Consider the following 18839-nt stretch of genomic DNA (forward strand, 5'->3'; position numbering starts at 1 on the left):
ACACAGACTTCTTTCTATCCATCTATAAATGCCAGGATCCTGTATGTCTGATTAAGCACTTTCTCAACCTGTCTTGCCACAGAGGTTCTTGTCCAGCTGAGGTCTTCAGTACAGATCAAGATCAAGAGCAGCTGTGGTCCAAAAACTGGCCTGTGGGGAAACCACACTACACACCTTACTCCCATCCAAAAAGCAACAGTTTTTCCTTCTTGGGTTGTGGGCACCAATCACCCATCCCTATTGACCCTACTTTCAGTACAACTCTCTTTCCCGTCATTCAGCCAACTCTGTATCCATGCTGACACTGTTACTTTTATTCCATGATCTCTAAATTTGCTGTCAAGCTGCAACATGATACTTCAAATGCCTTTTGGAAGTCCTGGAACACCAATAAACTGCATTAGTTTCATCTATCTTCACTGGTAAGTCATCAAAAAAACTCTGTTAAACACAATTTTCCCTCAGTAAATCTATACTTGCTTTCCACATTTGTCCAAGTGATTGTTAGGTTTGTTCTGCATTGACACTTCGAAAAAAGTGCCCCACTGTGAAGGATAAACTGACTGTCCTGTAGTTGTTGGGCTTATCTTTATATCCTTTATTGAATAAAGGCATAACATCTACAATTCTCCAATCCATCCCTTCATCTACTAAGGATTGGAAGATTAATGTAGATAAATGTGAGGTTATCCACTTTGGTAGCAATAATAGGAAGACAGATTATTACTTGAATGAGTGTAAATTGAGAGAGGTGGACAGTCAGCGAGACCTTGGTGTCCTCATGTATCAGTCGCTGAAACTAAGTGCACAGGTACAGCAGACAGTAAAGGTGGCAAACGGTATGTTTGCCTTCATAGCTAGAGGATTTGAGTACAGAAAGAGATGTTTTTACTGCAGTTGTATAAGGTGTTGGTGAGGCCACACCTGGAGTATTGTGTGCAGTCTTGGTGTCCTTATCTAAGGAAAGATGTCCTTGCTATAGAGGGGGTACAGCGAAAGTTTACTAGGCTGATTCTTGGGATGGCAGGTCTGTCGTATGAAGAGAGACTAAGTCAGTTAGGGATTGTATTCATTGGAGTTTAGAAGAGTCAGAGGGGACCTCATAGAAAATTCTAATATTACCTAATATTAAAATTATAAAATTCTAACAGGGTTAGACAGGTTAGATTCAGACAGAATGTCCCCAGTGGTGGGGGAGTCCAGAACTAGGGGTCATAGTTTGAGGATAAGGGCTAAACCTTTTAGAACTGAGGTGAGAAGAAACTTCTTCACCCAGAGAGAAGTGAATTTGAATGTGTGGAATTCACTACCACTTACAGTAGTTGAGGTCAAAATGTTGTGTGATTTTATTAAGAAATTAGGTATAGATCTTGGGGCTAAAGGGGTCAAGCAATATGGGGGGAAGGTGGGATCAGAATATTGAATTTGATGATTAGCCATGATCATAATGAATGGCGAAGCAGACTTCTGCTTCTATTTTCTACGTTTCTATATCATGGACAGTGCTACCACAATTTCCACCCTTACTTTCTTCATCATCACTGGATGCAACTGATCCATTCCTGGTGACTTATCAACCATAAGTTCAGCCAACCTCTCTAAAACCTCCTTTAAATCAATTTTTAGCCAATCCAGTTACAGATCCATAAATTCATAACTTCCTCATCTTCCACTATGAGATGATGATGTGTTGAATGAAATATAACTAAGTTTTCAAACAGCATACTTTCAACTTCATAATTACTGAAAAAGAGACATGCTGTCATAGCTATTCATCTTGTATTTGTCAGGACAAAATTACTTTTAAATATCCTCCCTGCCCTTGAAAAGCAAATTTTATATTTATAAAACATCAAAAGTTTCTATAATGATAAAAAGTCCACGTGTTTTAAATTTAATTTTGTTTAAAGTTTGTGTATTTTACCTTTTACCTTAATCCAATTGATTGCGTCAACATCCTAAAACTCCCTCCCTAACAGCAGTGTGGGTGTACCTACCTCACATGGACTACAGCGATTCAAGAAGGCAGCTCACCATCATCGTTCCTTTCCAAGAACAATTACGGTTGGACAATAAATGCTGAGCCAACAAAGCACATATCCCTTGAATGAATTTTAAAACAATCATTCTGAAATTTATCAAAACAATTTAATGTGCTTTTACCTCCCTTTTATGTGTGAATACTTTCATTGGTTGTTTCTCTGCTTGCTGAGGTTACTAATGCTGGGGAAATGGAGAGCTGTGAGGCTAAATAAGTCAATAAACTCTCAGTGAAGAAAAGCTCTGTGCCATGGTTTTGGCTTCAGCAACTGACTTAGATCCTAATAACACCCTCGACTTGGCTCAGATTTAAATCACCATTGGGAAAAGCAGATTCCTACCACAGGCATCACTGGATCATTGTGGACAGTGACAAGTTCCATTGTTTCCCTGTTGACCACAACATCTGAAATATATTTCATTCACATTCAGGAGATTCTGGCAGATTTTCTGCGTCGGTAGCAAAGAGAAAAAATTAAGAATGGGAATTTGTCCTGATTGAGATGGAGATATGAGTCACTTCAGCTGCGCAACATCACACAAATTGACAGGAAACTTTATTGTCAGGAATAAATCGTAGTATTTTTCTGTTGGCCATATTCCTGTTTTTTAAAACTGTTAGGAGTATGTAAGTGGTAAGTGAAGCACAGACAAAGTGACTGTGAAAATCTAAACTGTGGGTTTGATATGGTAATGAGTCCACAAATACTTCAAAACTGGTATTTACTTATGGTAATTTAGCAACAATGTTTACAAAACCAGAAATAGGTTTGAATGGGCTGCTGTGGTTCAAAGAACAATATAAGCAGGGTGGAAAAGAAAGGTGTCATGGGTAAAGTATTGATAGATTTTTCTTTTAAATTCTAGAAGTTAAAGAAATAAAGTTAATCATTTCTGGGAGACAGCATTTTTAAAGAAACTGAGCGAGACAATGGAAAGATCAAAGGGAAAGTCTGTATTTAAGGAGATACTGAAACCTAGGGGGTAGCTGTTTTAGATCTCAGCAGATAGCAGGAATATTTGGTTGACTCCCAGCAAGCAGTGTGAACAAAGCTTGATCTGAAAAGCCAGTTGTTGCTAACCTCAGAGGCCACTCCAAGAGAAATTATGTGGTATAAACTACTGACTTTTATAGATTTTAAAATCTGTAAGGAGCTGGTGAACAGATACAGGGAATTTAGCTCTGAAGGTAATTAAATTAAGATTGTGTGGAACTGTCTTAAAGTATTAGTACTGAGTGAAGCCATTGCTGTGTTTAAACATAATTCTATTTTGTGCTTTTTTTTCCCTATTTCTTAATAAACATTTACTTTCTTATGAAATCATCACAAATAGACAGGGACATCATTTCTGGATTTCAAAATCTCTCCTCATACTCTACAAATTGCAAAAAAAAAGTGAGGCAGTTGTTTCAAGCTTCCCTTCTGGGATTTGGATAGCTCTGCACTTGCCATCAGCCGTGTCTGAACGTTATTGTCTCATTACCAGAACGTATCTTTCTGATTACATAGAAAGGCCTTTTCCAAGAAATGGAGAACCCCATTCTGCTTGATTGTCAGGCTTTTATAATTATTGATAAATTATCCTATTTTGTCTGGGACCAGAAGAAAGTAGGAGATCTTCTCAATCTCATGGACATTAGATTCTGCAAACAAATCTCAAGCCAATTTCCAAAGAACATAATTTTAGATTTCATCTCAAATTTATAAGTAATCCAGCAAACCCGTTCAGGGACAGTCTGTAAGGGCAATGTGGAATGTCTGGTACAGCTTGGATATGCTGATGCTGGATCTTAACTATATTCTTGGGGCAGTGTTGGGCAAAGTTTTCCAATGTATCAAATCTATACCTCATTTAACCTAGGAATTCCTTACACTGTGCCTCTCGAGATGGATTATGTTGTCTAATGCATTTCATCATGAATTTGGATGCTCATTTGTTTTTGCTAATTGAAACTGCTGCATGTATTCTTCTTACAAATTAAATCAAGAAAAAAGTACAGCAAAAGCCAATGGGTGATTTACTATAAACATAATATGACACCTCAGAGTCAGCCTGAAATTGTAAAAACATGGTGAATGTCTCTGGCAGTCATCAACAATACCAGTCCAAGTGGGACTGCTCCTACTCCCCAATGGTTTACTTTTGTAGCTTGCCTTGAGAAGTGTGATTTTTGCGCTGCGGTTGTTAGTTTTTGCACTCTCCTGAGGCTTGTGTTGAATGAGGCTGATGCTGCTTTAGAGCAGATTTTAAAAACTGAACAGACTGCATTTTTTTAAACTGTCAGCAATGTACAAAGTCCCCTTTGTATTGTTGTGGAATCAGAAAATCTTCAACTGTTTAAATAACAGCAAATGTCTAGGCAATTTCATGGTACTAAAAGACCACAATCTGTTTCTTATTAATGTCATTTTTAAACTCACACACAAGATTAAAGTTGAAACAACTGAAAAGAGTCATTGAAACCTGAAAACAGAGATAACACTGACAGTTTGAACCAGTGTAAAATAATCCCTTCTGCTTTTTGGCAGTGATTGAAGAAAGTATGAACACAGTAGCTGTAAGGAAGATGAAAAATACTCAGGAAAAGATTACTCATGCTTCTAGATTGAAGATGGTACAAATCTCTGCCTTATTTAAGTTTTATTCCAATGATTCAAGTTTGAATTAAAAATCTTGTGTGAAGTCTGTTTAGAATATAATTCTAGTTTGAATTCAGATTGCAGCATTATACTACCAGTACAGCTGTTGATCTTACAATATTATTCTGCAGGGCATGTATTTTAAAATAAAACTATTTTTAAAAAAATTCAGCATGAACTTTAGAACCTGATTTGAGATTCCTTCATCAACATTCTACTTTTCAAATTTCTAGTGCCTCCAGTTGCAGCGACACTCAAGAAATGTTATGTCTGCTCTATTCATAATGCATGGCACTTAATACCATGGTGTATTATTAGATACTTCTTTAAACTGTACCTTAAAAAGTTGAAGTGCAATGAAAACATCCAATAGTGTAATACACTTCAGCACCAGTAAGTGTCACCAAAAGACAGCTTGTTTGTCCTTTGTCTGCTTATTTACCCATCAATTATTTATGCAGAGTGTGTTATTGCCCAAAGAACAAACATGCTATAGCATTAATTTTCAGTGTGATTCTATGTAAAACATTGTCACTTTTGTCCTATTCCCGCACAGGCCTCAAAATAGAGACAGTATGAAATGTTACATCCAAATAGCACAAAAAGAAAAATTTTGATGATTGGCTGAGTGCAGAAGAACAATTATTGGCACAGTAAAATTGCTCATCAATCACTGGTGATGTTTCCTTTCAGTTGAAAGACCACACACAAGAACAAAGGTTTCAAAGAGGAAATTCAAAAGAAAAAAAGGTTGGGAGAAAGACAAACTTAAAACAAAGTTATTCAATAGCATTTATTATAGAGGCTTTAATCTCATTTGCACATTCTCCTTCTTACCTAGAATGATGCCATTGGGGTTTTCCGGTGTCTGCCAGACAACTCTGAGGGATGTTAACTGGACTTCTGGGAATAACAATCTAATGGGGGGACCTGGAACTGAAAGTGTTAAAGAGTGAGACATGATATAATCACTTGTCAAACCTTATTCCTTAATTTGAAGCAAAAATTTGATTTTCTTTATTGATTATTGTTGCCAAAATCTCTGTTTTGGACTCATCTTCACTGTCCTTAGGATATAATATTCAAACCAGGGATTAGATCAGTTCACAATTCCTATAATATTCCATGCCATTACTAATACAAAATAAGCTGAAGTTTATTTATTAGTCACAAGTAGGCTTATATTAACACTGCAATAAAGTTACTGTGAAAATCCCTTAGTCACCACATTCTGGTGCCTGTTCGGGTACACTGAGAGAGAATTTAGCGTGGTTAATGCTCCAAACCAGCACGTCTTTCAGACTTTGGGAGGAAAAAGGAGCCAACCGGAGAAACTCAGGCAAACACAGGGAGAAAGTGCAGACTCCACATAGACATGACTCAAGCCGGGAATCGAACTTGGGTCCCTGGCACTGTGAGGCAGCAGTGCTAATCACTGTGCCAATGTACTGCTCTCAATGTGGTAGAGAGATACACAGCACATTGTCCTTACAGTATGAACGATTTGAATTACTAACAATTTTGCAAGTTTATTTTGCAATTTATTTTGAATTATGCATTTACTGTACATTTTTCACTTTTCCATTTGGGATACAGTAAAGAAGGTGCTATTCCAAGGGTTACAGATGGCAGGAAACCAGCATGTTATCCCAAGGAGTAGGAAGCTATCTGAGATCTGCGACTCTACCACACAATGTGTCCCTGAAGTCAGCTAGTCCATCCAAGAAGTCATTGAGCAGAAGTCATGTATTTCAGCAGAGAGGAAAATGCCATCATAGGGTGAGTTACTTTGAACCACTCCTGCCCACTTCCCAGCACAACATCAAGATCAGGTTTTGGTGAACGCTTGAAGTAAGTCTCCAGGCTGTCATCTTGGCCAGGGATGGTGTTTCGCAGAGGAAAATTCCAAAGAGGGGAAGGAGAGAGAAAATTAATTAACGACTACATTTTTGTAGTGTATCATAGCAGGTAAATTTGTGTAACAAATTCAGGTTCAATAGCATCACAGTTGCTCCCAAGTTCGAACAGAGGCGCAATGTGTCCTCCTGACGTTCAAAGTGGTCGTCCTGACTTTCATAAATGGCTATTTCCTCCTTTATTCAAAGGCTGACTAACATAACACTAGATTGTGAGGCTTTACATGAATCATTAAGCTGCTTTATTTCACACTAATGTGCACAAAAAGAGAAACAGTATCAAGTTTCACGCAGCTTAATTGGCATAAATTTTGTGTAATGATATAAAATTGTTTTAGTTATGACTCCAGCCAGTGGAGCTTTCCTCCTGACTCCCTTTTAATTAAATTTTGGTGAAGTTCCTTGATGCCACACTTAATCAAATGCTGTCTTGATATCAAGGTCAATCACTTTCGCCTCACCACAGTACTAGATTCATCTTACTTGACTTAAACATAGGTCTTCTAACCTTCTGCATCAGCAAAACTGCTCTCAGGTTTCTCTTTAAACAAACTTGACTTCTCTTATCGAGTTTCTGTCTCAAAGGAGCCTCCTTTTGCTGCCTGAGCTGCATCATGTAGTGTTCAATGGTTTAGTTAATCTGTATTTGATTGTGTTAGTCTGGTAACTGGTGTATGCACACTTTCTTAATTGCTTGTGACTGGCTGGAACCTCTGAGAGCTGAAATAGACACAATAAAAACTTCCAGAAAACAAACATCTGCTTCCAGTTCCCAAATTGCCCAAGTTCATAAAAAGCAGCGCACATCCAATATGGCCAAATTAGTGCCACATCAGTCTATTCAATCATGACAATGCTACCAAGCAGCACTTAGCAATAACCTACTCACTGATGCTCAGTTGGACACTTGACCGCATTATAGCCTTAGCCCAAATATGGACAGAAGAACTAAATTCCAGAGGCAAGGCAAGAATAACTGCCTTTGATATCAAGGTAACATTTGGCTAAGTGTGGCATCAAGGAGTCTCAGCACAATTGAAATCAAGGTGAATCAGGAAGAAAACTCTCCATTGGCTAGACATAACTAGTACAGAGAAGATGCCTTCAATTGGTATAGGTCAATCATGTCAGACCCAAGACACTGTTGCAGGAATTCTTCAGGATGGTGCCCTGTGTTCAACCATCTTCAGCTGCTTAATCAATGGATTACCCCCAACATGACATCAGAAGTGGGGATGTTCAGTGTTGTAATCTAACTATAACTTACAACTATAATTGTAATCCAACCATCTCTCCTTGATATTCAAGGCATCACCAGCACTGAATTTCATCATATATTTCCTGGAGTTACCACTGACCAGAAACTTAACGGAGCCAACCATATTGTGACTAGAACAGCAGCTCAGATATTAAAAATTCTGTGGCGAGTAACTAATCGCGTCTCCCCACAGCCTGTCCACCATCTACAAGGCGTAAATCAGGAATGTGATAGAATACTATCCACTTCTCTGGATGAATATAGTCCCGACAACACTCAAGAAGCTCAAAACCATTCAGGACAAAGCAGCCCAATTGACGAGAATCCCATTGACTACCTTAAGCATTCACTCCCTCCACTAATGGTGCACATGGCAGCAGTATGTACTGTTTATAAGACACATTGCAGCAACTCGCTAAAGTTTTTTGGCATCATCTTCCAAACTACACACATCCTGACTTGGAATTATATAATGCCTTTCCTTCCTTGTTAATTGGTAATTAGCCGTCATCCATAAAGGTCCATAGGCATCTATCTCTGTTAGAGAGAGTTGGTTATATAGATTGAGGGGCACCATTCCACATCAACTATTAGTCAAGACAAAGCATCCATGAACTATCAGAGCTGGTACAGGTAAAATACCTGAATCTCTTCCCAACAGCACCATGGGTGACCTGCAGCACATGGACTGCAGTAGTTCAAAAAGGTTCACCAAAAGTTCTCAAAAGAGAGTTAAGAACTGGCAATAAATATGGCCTTATCAGTGACACTTACGTCCCTTTAAAACATTTTAAAACATATATTTAAGATGGAGAGATAGATTCTTGGTCACCAAAGGAATTAAGGAATGTGGGAATTAGTCAGGAAAGTGGAGTTGATATAAAAATTCATCCATGATCTTATTCAATGGCTGCGCAGGTTTGGTGGGCTCAGTTGCCTACTCCTGCTATTCCTACTTATGCTCTTTTGTTAAAAGAGTCCATTAATGGTTTGATTCTTATTATGATCAGGAAGTTATGGCAGACAAACATTTTAACATGAGGTCTCCAAAATCTGTAGTTTTTGAAAAGGCACTTCTTATCACAACATAGGCATCTATCAGAAATCTATACTGAATTTTATGAATGGAAGATTGTTCTAAGCCAGGCTAATTCCCATATCTATCTGATGGAAGATAAATTCAATTAAATTCTATCTGAAAAGGAAATAAAGCAACACCCTTAATTCAAAGTTCATGTGGCTATTCAAATGTGCTCTTTGATGCCTAGATATCTTTATTGCAATAATAAATGAAATATTTAAGTTTTGTCAAAAGGGCAAAGTTTACTCTCACAGGAATTCTAGGGGCGAGAAATTGCTTTTCAATTACTATCATGCTAACACCAATATTGTCCTGAAGGTACAAAGGAGAAAATAATATTGATAGAAATCCAATGGTAAATAGCAATAGCGCAGCAAATTTGATTTTATGATTGCCAACATGTCTATAATTAATGCAATACTTCTGAGGGAAAAATAAAACAGGAAGAGCTGCAACAGAAGTGAGAACGTGACATGTCCAGTTTCAGAGTTGTTCTAGTCTACAATAACCAATCAAACTGACCCAACATGGTCAACATAGCATGAAATAATGTGATAGATTGGCTTGTAATCATCACTGGAATGGGCAAATGGTACAAAAATTGTGCAGCTAATGCTAATTATAGCGGTGCAAGCTGGAGGAGCAGAACTCATCTTCAGGTTGGGCACATTGCAGCTAAGTTCAGCATCTTGAGAGTTTGACCTTTCTCCTCTGTTCCCACTTTCCTTTTTTTTGAATATACCACGCGGGTGTTGCCTCAATGCTAAACACATCTGTCTCCCTCACATCAGGCTATCTTTTGTTCTTAAAAGTTGCTCCTTGTGGTTGCAGTTTTTAAATTCCCCCCCTTCCAGTTTTGGTGAAGAGTCTATGGATTGAAAACGTTAGGTCTGTTTCTCTCCAGATAGATGCTGCCAAACCTGATGAGCTTTTCCTGCATCCTGTGTTCTACAAAGATATTTTCACTCGATTTTTCTTCCTCCATACACAAGGCACCATGGTTAAGACAATTATAAGGTGCCCCTTCAATCAGCCAATATTTGCTGTGCTGAACTCCTTGCAAAAGTCCAAAGAGTCCTCTCTAACTGATTTTCCCCAGATTGATTTTTGAACTGTCATTGAAAGGTAAATTGAAAAATGGTGCTACTAACATTCATATAGGAGACCAGCTTCCAACCTCCCTGCTATATCTCACTAAATCCATCCCATCCTCCTCCATCGTAAACACCCCCTAATATCACTTCCTCCTCTAACAATCTAGCCCTGCCAATTACCCTTGAATCCACCATTATTCATGTTAATATTATTGTCCTTCCCCGTTGAATACAATAATGTTGGTGTCTCCAATTCCCTTTGTTAAGTTGAATCCTCCTCTTCTCAAGGCCGCATGCACCCTTATTTTCTGGGATGAACCTCCATTCTTCCAAAACTGCCTCATGATTTTTCAGCTCCCAGTTTACAGGATGCAGATGCCTCCCTTGACCACGACTGTGCCATCAGCCTCAGTACCAAGCATCTAACGTCCAGGTTCAAGTTCTTTAGGCGACTGACCATATAGTACACCAATTTCATTGCCCAGAGAGTCCTTTTCCTGCCCAGGGCCATGACCAAAATAAATATGCCATGCAGAGCCCTCTATCATGGTCCACATAAGGACAGTCTTTTCAAAATGCCCCCGACAAACATGGACTGAGACCTAGAGCAGTTTCAGCCTTCTTTCTAGACAGTCTTCTAACTCTGGCCACCCCACAGGGCAGTCTTTCACTACTCCACTTTGCTCTTTGATCCCAAAACCACACATCTAGCCTCTTCTTTCCCATGATCCTTCTCCAGCTCCAGTCCTACTTCTATCTACCCCCTTCTCTCTTGTGTTACACCACTCCCCCAAGTTCCAGTCCAGCTTCCATGTTCTCCCTTTCCTCCAATGTTTCCTAATTCCACTCAGTCTTGTCTCCATCCTCCCCCTTTTCTCCTGTGTTTCAGCACTACCCTTCCTCCAGTCCTGTCTCCCTTCTCCCTTCCCTTCCATGATCCCCCAAAATACCCTAGTCCTCTGTCTTCCCCTGCCTGTTGTTCCTGCCTTCCTTGCCCAGCCTTGGGAGCAACTTCAGATACAAGCACCCAAAATCCTGCATCCTCTCTCTTAAAGGTAGGCAAAATCTACATACCTCAAAAGTTGTTCGTAAACTGACACTCACCAGGTGCAAGTAACTTACAGTCAGGGAATAGAACATTCTAAGAATAAGCTGGCAGAGCACTTAATTTGAAGAGAGAATGTGATTCTGGTGATTTGGCCTTTTAACGAGCATTCATGAGATGCAAGTAAAGCTCCTAACATTGAAGTGGGAAATCTGACATGCTTTTAACCCACCATCAAAGTTGGGAGAACAAAGTTTCAAACTAATTTCCCACTGGTGAAAAACTGACTTTTGTCATCACACCCTCTCTGCCTGCAATGATTCCTGCCACTGGTGGGAGTAAAAATGTCCACCAATTAGTAGGGCTAATTGAATTGCTCTACCAAAGGACCAAAACCAGAATAATGGGTTGAATGGCCTCTTTCTGCAGGACATTGGTCAATGGTTCAAATGTCATCACTACACTATATGGAACGTTTCTTATATATTGAAGGAGATTGGAACCACAAGTACCATGGAGATTTATACATCACAGTTAGGCACTGATCAAGTCAGCCACAGTTAAGTAGGTTTAATTTTTCAGTCCAAAGTCCGATCCAAGGTAAAATCTTCCTAAAAATAAAGCAGCAAACTAACTTAATAGCAACACACTGCAGCTTTCCAGCAAACCTCTTTTGTCCCCCTCACAGCTAACACATGACTGACCTGCAGGTCAATACGAGACAATTCAATGGGATTAAAATCATAGCTGTGTACTTGAATGGTTTTCCTACTCCCAATAGAGATTAGACTGAATTTTGAGATAGGCGGAAAACAGAGAATAAAACACGGTGAATTAGACATCAAGAGTTGTAACCATTTTTTAAAAATATTATCAGTTTGCAGTGATTCTGTGTTTTTAACCACTGTAACCTCAAACTCTTTTTCTCTTGCCAGAAAAAAACAAAGATCTTGTCAGAAACACAAAGAGACTTGGGAATCGCTGTTCAAGATTCTCTTAAGGTTGATGTGCAGGTTCAGTTGGCAGTCAGGAAGGCAAATGCAATGTTAGCATTCATGTCGAGAGGGCTAGAATACAAGAGCAGGAATGTACTTCTGAGGTTGTAATAAGGCTCTGGTCAGACCCCATTTGGTGCAGTTTTGGACCCCATATTCAAGGAAGGATGTGCTGGCCTTGGAAGGGAACCAGAGGAGGTTCACAAAAATGATCCCTGGAATGAAGAACTTGTCGTATGAGGAATGGTTGAGGACTCTGGGTTTGAACTCGGAGTTTAGAAGGATGAGGGAAGATCTTATTGAAATTTACAGGATACTGCGAGGCCTGGATAGAGTGGACATGGAAAGGATGTTTCCATTAGCAGGAAAAACTAGAACCAGAGGGCACAACCTCAGGCCAAAAGGACAATCCTTTAAAACAGAGATGAGGAGAAATTTCTTCAGCCGGAGAGTGGTGAATCTGTGGAACTCTTTGCCAGGTCATTGAGTGTCTTTGAGACAGAGATAGAAAGGTTCTTGATTAATAAGGGGATCAGGGGTTATGGGGAAAAAGCAGGAGAATGGGGAAGAGGAAAATATCAGTCATGATTGAATGGCGGAGCAGACTCGAGGAGCCGAATGGCCTAATTCTGCTCTTACGTCTTATGGTCTTATTTTCAACAAGGCAATCAATTGCTTGTAAAGTTAAGAATTTTCATTGGAAAGTAAGTGGAATTTGACTTTATCATTCAACTTTAACCAGTGGTCCCGTTGAGTGTGGAAAAATGTTCTTCGTATTTATTTAAGGGATGTGGATGTCATTGCCCAGGCCAGCATTTATTGCCTATTCCGAGTTGGCCCTTGAGAAGGTGCTGAAGATTTGCATCTTGAACAAGTCCATGTAGTGTAGAAACACACACACAGTAAAGTCAAGGAGGAGGTTCCATGATTTTGACCACAACAGATGGCGAGACATTTCCAAGTCGGGGTGATGGATGACACGGAGGGGTACACTGAGGTAGTGATGCTTCTAAGTGGCTGCTGCCCTTCCTTTAGATGGTCTGCCCCCTCCCCGCTGCCCTGCACTCCCTCCCTGAGTGACCTAATTCTGCTCCTATGTCTTATGGTCTGGCATGAAGCTTTGAAATTGGTGTCCAAAGTTCTGTTATTTATCTATTAGTATCCCTTTACATATAAATTGCATGACTGCCATTAGCCCATCTTAAGAGAGTTGCCATTTGCTAAGCACTGGTAGGCTGAATCCATGGGTGGAATTTAATGTTGGCAACAGGGAAGCTAGTGAGAGACCTATGTCACCTACATTTGGGAAGACACACTGAATTAAGTGGCAATCTGGACAGTGTTGAGCCTTGTCCAGGATTAGGGACACTGGAAGTGGGTAGTGAATCCCCCAAAGACCTCCAACCATTTACAGTCCAACAGTTATGCATTGCCAGTCATGTCATCATGGAGGCTGTAGTCGCTGCTGGTAATAATAAAGGTCAAAGAACAGTGCAGCACAGGAACACGCCCTTTGGCCCACCACGTCTGCACCCAATACATAGCAACTCTGCAAACTAAAGACCTTTAGCCTCCACACAGTCCGTATCCCTATATTCTATGCCTATTCATGTATCTGTCAAGATGCTTCTTAAATGTTGCTATTGCATCTACTTCTACCACCTCCTCTGTAGCACATTCCAGTCACTCACCATCCTCCATGTAAAAATCTTGCCTCTCATATCTTCTTTACACTTTCTCCCTTTTACTTTAAACCTATGTCCCCTAGAAATTGACATTTCTACCCTGGGAAAAAGACTCAAATCTCCATTCTGTCCATGCCTTGCTTGTAATTTTGTAAACTTCTATCAGGTCTTCCTCTCTCTCTCTCCTCCCCCTCCCTGAGCCTCCAACTTTCAAGTGAAAACAAAGTTTGTCCAATTTCTCCTCATAACTAATACCATCCAAACCAGGCAACATCCTGGTAAACCTTTTTTGTGCACCCACTCATGACCCAGAATCACCAATGGACCCAAGCCAGAGATAATTGATAGGGTGGTGGGTGCAGTAAGGTCAGAAGGTAGCTCTTAAGGGCTCCCCCTTGTTGATGCCAGGTCCTTTGATCTGGCACTTAAGTGTCTAACAATGAGGAAACACCCTGGAAGTCCACAAGCAAGTCCGGCAGGGTTTGCTTTCTGAGGTTCCCGCTTAGACAGCCCCCCCTCTTGTAAGAAATGGGGGAGGGCAGGTGGGAAAATGAGGCTCTTAAGTGGATATTAATTGCAGTGAAGCAGGAAAACTATCTACGAGACTTGGAGTTAATCAGGGCAGAGGCAGGAAGACAGCGAGGTCCCCAACCAATTACCCTCCCACTTGATTAAATGCCCCTCCCAATATCAAATTTGCCATGGAGAGGGTGTTAAATTCCATCCCATGAGAGCAAATTAAAATTTAAAGTCTTCTGCTAAACATCTTATTTCATTACTAAATCTACTTATGATGCACATTTCTTAACATTCTTAAATAAATCCTTGATATAAATAAGAAAAGTCTGGTCAGTAGTATTAATATAAGCACAGGTCACTTTAGTTCAGTGAATGATCCCAATTTGGTTTATTGCACCACCACTAAAATGGGTTCTCATCCAAGATTGATTTACGGAATGTAATTGGGACTATTCTTGACAGCTATAAAGATAGATTTGACTGCAAAACAGATCTTTCAACAGACAAGCAGCAGCAAAGCAAATGCAGACAGGAGTTTTCAGCAGTGTTGTCAATGGCAACATGATCACATACAAAACAGTTGTATCCCCATGGCTTGGCTTGAACGAGTATGAGGCTTTCAGAGGTAATCAGTAAATATTTCTTTCCATTTTTGGGATCAGGCAGATTTGTAGGAACACTGTCAAAAAAAAAATGGCAGCTTGGCTTTTTGAATAAATCTCTTTGGCAAAGTTCAATTTCTCCCTCAGCCATATTAATGAAAAAGCCTGATTATGCCTGTTAAACCTTTGGCACTGCCTGGAGACTTGTAAACGGGAAAACAAAATCAAATTGCTTTGATGAAATTATTTTGCCCCGAAACAGCTGTTTTATTTTGGTGAGGCAATATTTGTCATATTGCTTGTTACCCAAACATTTTGGTATGACCTTTCAAATTTAACTCCTGTCACATGTTGTCATCTCAATTATTTTCTTCTCTTGTGCAAGTTCAGACACAAACACCTGTAGCACAGTTGGTTGTGGCCTAAGTTGGTCAGAGTTCCCACCGTATGGAGAACGTGGTCATGCTACTTATTATATCTCTCCAGAATGCTGCATTGGCGATCAAGCAATCCTCAGCATGGCCTATCCACAATGGGACTGGAAGCCACTGAATTCGCCATTTGCACTGGTGGGACCGAAGATCCGTTGGCATGAAGGGCTGGAAAATTCTGACCTAAGTGTCAATCACACTTTTTAAACACCAATTTCAAAGCTTCATCTGTGCGGAATGTTTTGATTATCTTTAATATCGAAAATTTAGTACCACGCCATGACCCTCGAGTCTGGTCAACAGATGCTAAACTAAACAAAATGGGTCACTGTCTGTGTGGAGTTTGCACGTTCTCCCCGTGTCTCCGTGGGTTTCCTCCGGGTGATCTGGTTTCCTCCCACAGTCCAAGGTTGTGCAGGTTAGGTCGATTGGACATGCTAAATCGACCTAAGTTTCAGGGGGATTAGCAGTCTAAGTATGTAAGGTTACGGGAATAGGGTGGGATTGTTGCTGGTGCAGGCTCAGTGGGCCAAAGGGCCTCCTTCTGTACTGTAGGGATTCTATGATTCTACAAAATCAGCAATTTCTGCCTAATTATGATGGTTAGTTACTGCAACAATGCTCAATTAATACTAATTTTTGACATCCCAAAAGATGCGTTCAATCCGTGTGTGTTCAACAATGTGGATCCACATCTGATTTAGATATTTTACTTCCTTCCAATTAGATGATCATATCTGGCTATACGTAATTCAAAAATTAAACTATCACTTATCTACAGTCTGTCCAAATCAACCAGGATTTATATTTTAAAAATATTTAAAATTTGTGGATTATTCTCACTCCAGATCTGAATCAACCAGGATCTTGGGGAGTGTCCCAGTTTCGCATTTCAACTTGAACATTTTGTTACTCACTTAGTTAGGAACAGCCATTTCTCACACTTCAGTAGGCATTTCCTTGCCAAGTCAATTGTAACATAATGACATTGCGCTAACATATATTTCCAAACTATCAGATTAACAACTACACAATGTAATTGTAAACCAAAGTACGTAATGCATTTGAAACTGCTGATATACTGAATAATTGTTATTTAAATGACTTGTCTTGGAAATGGGGAAAAACTGAACATTTGCCAATGTTATCAAACTGGGAGGGACTGCAAATACAGAGGAAACGCTTACCAAATATAGAAGGACCCGCAAGAATATTGGACCAAAATGTAGTGGATGCCATTTAATGTGAATCATTGCAAAGTTAAGAAGTTAGGAGATAGTGATAATAAATGTTAAATGGTGATATTCTTTGGATCTAAAAAATACAAATAGGTTTTTTTTAAATGGTGAGAGCACAGGAACTGTGGAGAAACAGTGGGATTTACATGGTCATTTACACAAGTCATTAATACTAACAAACAGCTATAATAATTTATCAAAAAGCGATGGCATAAGCGGGCTGGAATACAAAATGAGGATGTGTTTCTTCAGTTGTACAGAACTTCAGTCAGACTTGATCTAGAGTACTGTGATAGATTTTGGTCATTCCTTGGAAGAATTTTGAGACAGATTTGCCAGAATGATATTAGTGCTTAAAGACTTAATTTGTGAGGACAGATTGCATAAACTGGTTTATGAGTTTCAAAGGTTTAAAATTATATGGAATACAATCAGATGGATAAGAAAATTTTCTCTGCTGTGGAATTCAGAGCAAGATTAAAGTTTATTTTATTAGTGTCACAAGTAGTCTTACTGCAATGAAGTTACTGTGAAAATTTCCTAGTTGCCACACCATGGCGCCTGTTCAGGTACACTGAGGGAGAATTTAGCAATGCATCTAACCAGCACGCCTTTCAGACTATGGGAGGAAACTGCAGCACCTGGAGGAAACACAGACAGACATGGGGAGAACGTGCAGACTCTGCACAGACAGTGACCCAAGGTGGAAAATGAGCCCGGGCCCCTGGTGCTGTGAGGCAGCAGTGCTAGTGTAAGGAAATTTGTACTCAATATGTAAGCATGTTAGTACTTAGAGAATTTGTACTGAACAATTGTACCTAAACTGGGTATGAAATATGGAATCGCAGATAGTATTAGAGTGTCTTCCTTGAAGTAGAATTAGGATGGGTAAGTAGAATTGGGATGGGTAATCAAGTATAGCTGATTTGTAACCTAATATAATCAAGTGTAGCAAATGTGATCAGAACAGGAGACCCAGAGAAGTAGTATAGCAGTTACTTATTAGCACATGCAAACAGCAGTCACTTGGGGAGACAATGGGTACTATACAGCTGTCCAGCTTAATATATGATCGTAACAAGCAAGAAAGAATAAAGTGAGCATGTTTTTCTTCACATTCGGCCTAAGTCAGCTAAACCACTATTGTTGTACAAGCAGAGTCGTAAAGATAAGGGCAAAGGATGTAACCACCATGGTTTCGAGAGGAAAAGAGACGTAACAATGGGTGACCAATCTCAAGCAAGGTAAATAAGGGGTCAGTACAGAAACAATGGTGGCTAAACGAGGTCGCATTGTAAAGACAAGATAAGAATCTTGAGATATGGAGCTGAAATGTGCATAAAAAGACTGTAAGCCGAGGGCTCTGTGGAGTGTTCCGGACACCCCGGCTTTATTCTCTTGTACTGGAAAATAAAGTCTACTGCTTGGAAGATTACAACTCAGACTCTCTGTTTCAATCGGGCTACATAAGTTGTCGTCCTGGGGAACCACGACACTAGCCACTGTGCCATCCCCTTAAATTGAAAGGTAGACCATTTAGGAGTAAAATCAGGTTGCACTTTTAGTGCAAATAGTAGTAGAAATCTGGAACTCATTGTAGTTTAATTGTTAAACTATGTATAATTAGATATGATCACCTAATTGGAAGAAAGATATAAATGCTGAATCAAACATGAATCCACGCTGACTGCTGAGCGTTCATGCATTTGAAGCCAATCTTTGGGACTTTTAATGACTGCAACTGCAATTTTTAATCATTTGGATTAGGAAGAAGTTGCTGGTGAGTCCATTTCTTTAGTTTTTGTTGCTCAGACTCTAGAATGCTGAGAGAAGAAAATTCTCTTTTTCCCTTTGCAGTGTCTTAAACAGATCATTATGGTGTGATACAAAGTGTTGATTAAATAATAGCATCACATTCACATGCAGATGAAGTTCTGAAACTTTTGTTTAAAAATTAGAACTAACACAATTGTTGATGTTGGTGGCAGTCAGATTCTCATCAGGCTAACCTTCCACCATGATTTATTTGATCTAAAAGCAGCATTTTGAGGGGGTATAAAAAATAGCATAGAACTCAAGCAAATTGAATTTTGAAGACAGCGATTGCTTGATTTTTGCTAGGTAAGGGTTATCAAGGGATATACAACAAAGCGGTCCAATCAAGTATACGTATGTGAACACTACCACCAGGAAATACCCCTCCAAGCCACTTATCATCCTGACTTGGAAATATCTTGCCATTCCTTCATTGTCGCAGGGCCAAAATCCTGGAATGGACTCTGTAACGGCACTG

The 18839-nt window shown here is 39.6% G+C and overlaps 1 protein-coding gene across 1 annotated transcript in view; it reads right to left on the bottom strand.

Moving 5' to 3' along the window:
• sdk1a (sidekick cell adhesion molecule 1a) overlaps positions 1-18839 on the bottom strand; it is an 815932-nt gene that overhangs the window by 93524 nt on the left and 703569 nt on the right. The window contains exon 28 of the mRNA XM_080206403.1: positions 5520-5618. Coding sequence (XP_080062529.1) covers positions 5520-5618 — 99 coding nt within the window. The remainder of the gene's footprint in view (positions 1-5519; positions 5619-18839) is intronic.

Source organism: Carcharhinus amblyrhynchos, chromosome 18, assembly GCF_965287045.1.
Source record: "Carcharhinus amblyrhynchos chromosome 18, sCarAmb.v2.hapA, whole genome shotgun sequence".
NCBI lineage: Eukaryota > Metazoa > Chordata > Chondrichthyes > Carcharhiniformes > Carcharhinidae > Carcharhinus > Carcharhinus amblyrhynchos.